The sequence below is a fragment of the Capra hircus genome, chromosome 4 (assembly GCF_001704415.2).
Source record: "Capra hircus breed San Clemente chromosome 4, ASM170441v1, whole genome shotgun sequence".
Taxonomy (NCBI): domain Eukaryota; kingdom Metazoa; phylum Chordata; class Mammalia; order Artiodactyla; family Bovidae; genus Capra; species Capra hircus.
The window spans coordinates 64,860,665-64,866,336 of record NC_030811.1 but is presented as its reverse complement, the minus strand read 5'-3'; the positions used below and the strand labels follow the sequence as shown (position 1 = coordinate 64,866,336).

General features: G+C 40.2%; 1 protein-coding gene across 4 annotated transcripts; it reads left to right on the top strand.

Moving 5' to 3' along the window:
• On the top strand, positions 426-5,457 carry GPR85 (G protein-coupled receptor 85). 4 transcript variants are annotated; one of them, XR_001917974.1, is made up of 4 exons: positions 426-840; positions 1,033-1,150; positions 2,263-2,352; positions 3,464-4,876. XR_001917974.1 is itself a non-coding variant. In XM_013963317.2 (3 exons), exon 3 carries the CDS (start codon positions 2,433-2,435, stop codon positions 3,543-3,545), a length of 1,113 nt encoding a protein of 370 aa, XP_013818771.1. In that variant the 5' UTR covers positions 426-840; positions 1,036-1,150; positions 2,263-2,432; the 3' UTR covers positions 3,546-5,457. The 4 variants fall into 4 exon arrangements, 3 of the variants coding, with proteins under 3 accessions (XP_013818771.1, XP_005679226.1, XP_013818772.1); XM_013963317.2 differs by having other exon boundaries at positions 1,036-1,150; positions 2,263-5,457; XM_005679169.3 differs by having other exon boundaries at positions 2,263-5,457.

Genomic DNA, 5,672 nt, shown 5'->3' with positions numbered 1-5,672 from the left:
TGCAGTTTTCCTCTGAACTTAGCTTCTCCCTACTTACCGCGCATCTGCGTGCACTGGAGAACAGATGACTAACAAAGAAAGGGCTACCCTAACCTGGTTTCCCTTCTTCCCCATTGACAAGAATTTTCCTGACTGAGCTTTTTTTCTTTTTAAAAAATTTCTTTTCTTTCTTCTTTTTCTCCTCCTCCACCGCTTCCCTCCCCACCCCACCAGCCCCACCCCCACCCCCACACCCCCAGCTAACCTGCAAAGGCAGTCAGCTGGAGAAATCATTAAAGAAGAAAGCTAAAAGAAGCTGCCAATGCTTTGGACCACCCTAAAAGAGCATGGGAAAAAATTTTGGGGGGAGAGCGGGGTTTCAGGAAGCTGAGGGCTGGGCAGGCACCCCCAGCACCGGGATGCGCTGCCCTAAGGGAAGAGGGTGGGACTGAGGTCCTGAACTAGCCTTTCCAAATCCCCACGTCCAATGCAGGGAGGGAAAAGTTCAGAAGCAGCCACGGGGGACAAAAGCCCGTTTTTACCAGTTCAACAGGACAGGACATTCAATAAACCCAGCCCGCTCTGGAAACGGGTCGGGGCTCCAGTTGGCTCCACAGGGGCAGAAGTAGCCCCTGCCACCGCCCTCGCCACGGCTGCCGCCGCCGCCGCGGCCCCTGCGTTACTGGGGGAGACGGTGCCGCTGCGACAGGGGAGGACGCGGCTGGAGCTCAAGGAGGCTCCATCGCGCAGGCGCCGCCGAGCCCTGCCTGGATGCTCAGTCAAGGCACTAAGGCAAAAAAAAAAATCAGCAATTTATAGAAAGAAGAAGCTATAGTCTGTCGGGATATCCAACACCAACAGGTAGGAGGATATACTCTCGGTTAAGTTTGGGGGGAGGGGGCGCACAGTGCTGATGAAACTGCAGGTTCACCGGGAAAGAGCCCTCCTTGAGTTTTTTGTGTGTGGGTTGTGTGTGTGTGTGTGTGTGTGTGTGTGTGTGTGTTTTTACAATAAACTGCATAATGGAAGTACATTCAGACAATGCATCTTCAGTAGGGCTTATTGAGAGCTCCATTTCTGGAAAGCGTTGCAAGACTGAGGAATATCGGACTGCGAATCACCGGGAACAGTTCCCTTGCAGCACAGAAGCAATCTCTCTCCCCATCTTCGCGTATGTAATGCATGTCTCTCTCCCCCTCCCCCTCCTCCACCCCCCCATTATAAATCCAGGGGTGGCGGATTTCAGGTTTCATAATGTTGCATGATGCGATCGGTATTTACCCGGGGATGTACCGGTGAGGAAATTAAAATCATCCAACGCAGTTTTGCCTGGGCTTCTATCAGCATATTCCAGGCAAGTGAGAAGTGGCAAAGGAAACATGCTTCGTGGGAATAACAGAGGAAACCGATTTCCCTGGTGGGGTTCCCAAACACCTAGGAGACAATATGTATTTTGTTTTAAAATGAAGCTACTTGCGATTTGCAACGAAGATTGTCAGTATAAATGGTAAAAGCTTAATTGCCCGAGAAATACAGGTTCATGTTAAATTCATTTGAAACCGGGCAGCCAGGGTTTACAAATGAAAGTGCATTATTCCTCTGGGTGTTTCCCTGACTAGTATTTACATTAACCATTTCTAATAATCATGTGGGTTTAAAAGAGAAAAGATTTGCCAGAAATGGGGGATGGGAAGGGAAGGGAAAGACAAAAGATTAAATCAAATCAAATCCTGGGACAAGTTCCTATGAATTTAGAAGTCTAATGTTGAAATTATGCTTTAAGATGAATCAACAAATATTCTTCTTATAACATGCAGCATGAAAAGTGGCTCTAGAGTTAAAAGATATATTTTGCAAGGGTTCATTGGATCCATATCAGCAGAGAAGCTGCCGGGAAAACACGGACAGATACTAACAGACCTCAAATAAATGTGGGTAGTCTCTTGTCTCCTATTAGCGATCTTGTAGATTCCATTGCAACACCAGTGATTAATTCCTAGACTGGCATATTTTATGCTTGGGGAACATTTTATTCCTTCTCTCCTAAAGGTGCCCAATCAAATGTATGTTCTTTTAAACAGGGACATTTTAAAATTCATCTAGCTCAGAAAACTAAACAAGTCAATTCTCTGAAATCTCAAGCACAAATACTAAACCAAATAATATTATTCAAAATTAAAACTTTATTTGCTTCCCCATAAATGAACAGCTCTATATTAGCACTGCCTGACATCATTGCTTGTTAACTTAAAAACTGATAGCTTTTTTTTGTTTTGTTTTCAGATATTCTGATGGCAAATCAAGTGAAAGAAAAGAGGAAGCATGACTGCAGATCGGATCTGTTCTCTTTGTGGATTACATTTTCAGTAAAATGTATGGATCTATCTTTTCCTTGTTCTTATATCTAGATCATGAGACTTGACTGAGGCTGTATCTTTATCCTCCATCCATCTATGGCGAACTATAGCCATGCAGCTGACAACATTTTGCAAAATCTCTCTCCTCTAACAGCCTTTCTGAAATTGACTTCCTTGGGTTTCATAATAGGAGTCAGCGTGGTGGGCAACCTTCTGATCTCCATTTTGCTCGTGAAAGATAAGACCTTGCATAGAGCACCTTACTACTTCCTGTTGGATCTTTGCTGTTCAGATATCCTCAGATCTGCAATTTGTTTCCCATTTGTATTCAACTCTGTCAAAAATGGCTCTACTTGGACTTATGGGACTCTGACTTGCAAAGTGATTGCCTTTCTGGGGGTTTTGTCCTGTTTTCACACTGCTTTCATGCTCTTCTGTATCAGTGTCACCAGATACTTAGCTATCGCCCATCATCGCTTCTATACAAAGAGGCTGACCTTTTGGACGTGTCTGGCTGTGATCTGCATGGTGTGGACTCTGTCTGTGGCCATGGCATTTCCCCCAGTTTTAGATGTGGGCACTTACTCATTCATTAGGGAAGAAGATCAATGTACCTTCCAACACCGCTCCTTCAGGGCTAATGATTCCTTAGGATTTATGCTGCTCCTTGCCCTCATCCTCCTAGCTACACAGCTTGTCTACCTCAAGCTGATATTTTTTGTCCACGACCGAAGGAAAATGAAGCCAGTCCAGTTTGTAGCAGCAGTCAGCCAGAACTGGACTTTTCATGGTCCTGGAGCCAGTGGCCAGGCAGCTGCCAATTGGCTAGCAGGATTTGGAAGGGGTCCCACACCACCCACCTTGCTGGGCATCAGGCAAAATGCAAACACCACGAGCAGAAGAAGGCTATTGGTCTTAGATGAATTCAAAATGGAGAAAAGAATCAGCAGAATGTTCTATATAATGACTTTTCTCTTCTTAACCTTGTGGGGCCCCTACCTGGTGGCCTGTTATTGGAGAGTTTTTGCAAGAGGGCCTATAGTACCAGGGGGATTTCTAACAGCTGCTGTCTGGATGAGTTTTGCCCAAGCAGGAATCAATCCTTTTGTCTGCATTTTCTCCAACAGGGAGCTGAGGCGCTGTTTCAGCACAACCCTTCTTTACTGCAGAAAATCCAGGTTACCAAGGGAACCTTACTGTGTTATATGAAGGAGCATCTGTAAATCTTTAGCCTTGTGAAACACTAACCTTCTCTGCTAAGCAAATGTGGCCTGTAGCCATTTCTTGAGAAGAAAATCAAGAATGGGATCAGCAGTTATAAGGATTTGGGCAACATTCTGCAGTCTTTGCAATAGTTCACCTATAATCCTATTTTAAGTCTCAGAGTGATCCTGCTGACTGCCAGCGAAGGTTTGTAATTAAGAAAGGACGGAACCACTGCCCTAAGTTTCTTTATGTGGTTGAAAACTAGATAATGAAAGTAGCAGGTGCTAAGTATCAGTGCTAAATGCTGTGTATATGACTACTTATGAAAAAACATCAAAAAAAACAATTAGCATTGGACATCTTAATAAATTAAGTTGACATGAGGTAAATGTGTTGATAAAAAACTAATTTTAGAAGTTTGAAGACTTTAAAACATTTCATACTATTTGTTTTGCAAGGACTAAAATATTTGGGGACTTAAAGTACTGTAATTCACTAAAGACATGCCATGAATTAATTGGATTATCACTTTTAAAAAATCGCCTTGTAAGTTTTGGGGAGCATTCCAAAGCAGTATATTGGTTCCAATTATAGTTTACTTTTTTGTATTAATACATTACTATTTCTAAATACCGCTTTCCTTATCTACTAGTGAAATTGCTAGCATTGAACTGTATTATGTGGTTTTTGTTGATTTGGTATAAAGTTTTTTCTAATTCATCTATATTTTATGAATACTAGATATTGGTCTGGGAGGCAACATTAATGGTACCAACCAGTCACAATTGAGCAGTTCTAATAATGCAGAATAAACACATGTTGCCTTAAAGGGTTATCTAGTATCTTTCATCTTATTTAGTATTGGAGCAAATTGGAGTCAAGGGAAACTGAATCAGTAACTGGTCATGGTCATGCATCTGGAAGTGCATGGACGATCATGTAACACTCTTTTTCCTTTTTCCTCACATGATTTGAAAATTAAGGTGCACATCACTGGGATAATGAAATTTTCTTCTGAGGTGTGCTACCCATTCTAGTGTGTTCTAAGAAGCAGGCAGTTGATGTGTGTTTATATTTTAAGTCGGCTGTTAAGGGGAGACCACAGCCTTAGTATGACATCTTGCACAATTTGTGAAGCATTTATTCTACCGAAGGCACAGTCTTGTTTATATTTTCTGCACATTCAGTGTATTGGTCGTTTAAATTATTTCAGTTTTAACTTGTGAAAGCTTATAATATAATTTCTGGTATTTTAGAAATACATTAGAGTCTGTGAGTCTCATTCTTTAAGATACAGATGTGTGAATTTCAATATAAAGTTGCATTTGCCAAAATTTACTTGTGTAGCCTGTTACTTTTCTTGAAATAAATTTTACATTTTTGGCACTTAATTTTTCTTACCAGGGAGGCAAGCACAAAATAGCAAGACTAGCTCTATTACAGTTTTGTTTTGTTTTTTTATTTTTGTAGCTACTTTATATTGTGGAACTGGAAATGCATGAATGAAAGAGAGTATAAAGCTGACAAATAATAATGTCTGCAAAAGCATTATTTGGTAGCTTATCATGCTTATTTATTCTTACAAGCCAGAATATTTAAAGATGTAAACCTGCTTAGCTGGTTGGTTCAGAATTTTAATATAGACATCACATTTTAATTTGGGCCATGGTAGAAATCTGGGATTCTAACTATTTAACTTGTAAAAAGAATGGTTTATAATTACATTATGACAAAAACAGAAAAGTTGTTATTGCTTTTGTTTGTTTGGGGTTTTTATTTTATTTTCTTTTATTGGTACCTGAAAAATAAGATTAGGAATCTAGTGAAACAGAATTATTTATTGCTACAGTGTTTCTGTAAAGAACATCAATATAAATATAAGTAAGGAAAAATAAATAATTGAAATATCTCAGTGATATATGCAGTTTAGCTCATATAAGGGCCACTCAAGCTATGATTTAATAAGCACTTTGTTTGAACTCATTTTTACTTTATATTGGACCTGAGACAAAATTTAATACACAACAGTGAATTGAATCTAGCAATAAAGACCCCTTTTTAGAACTAAAATTATTATCTAAAATACAATAAAGAAAATGTTATTGAAAGATATTCTGATAACATTATGTT

Coding starts and splice junctions, on each gene's coding strand:
- GPR85 (XM_013963317.2), top strand. CDS start 2,433: ATGGCGAACTATAGCCATGCAGCTGACAACATTTTGCAAAATCTCTCT.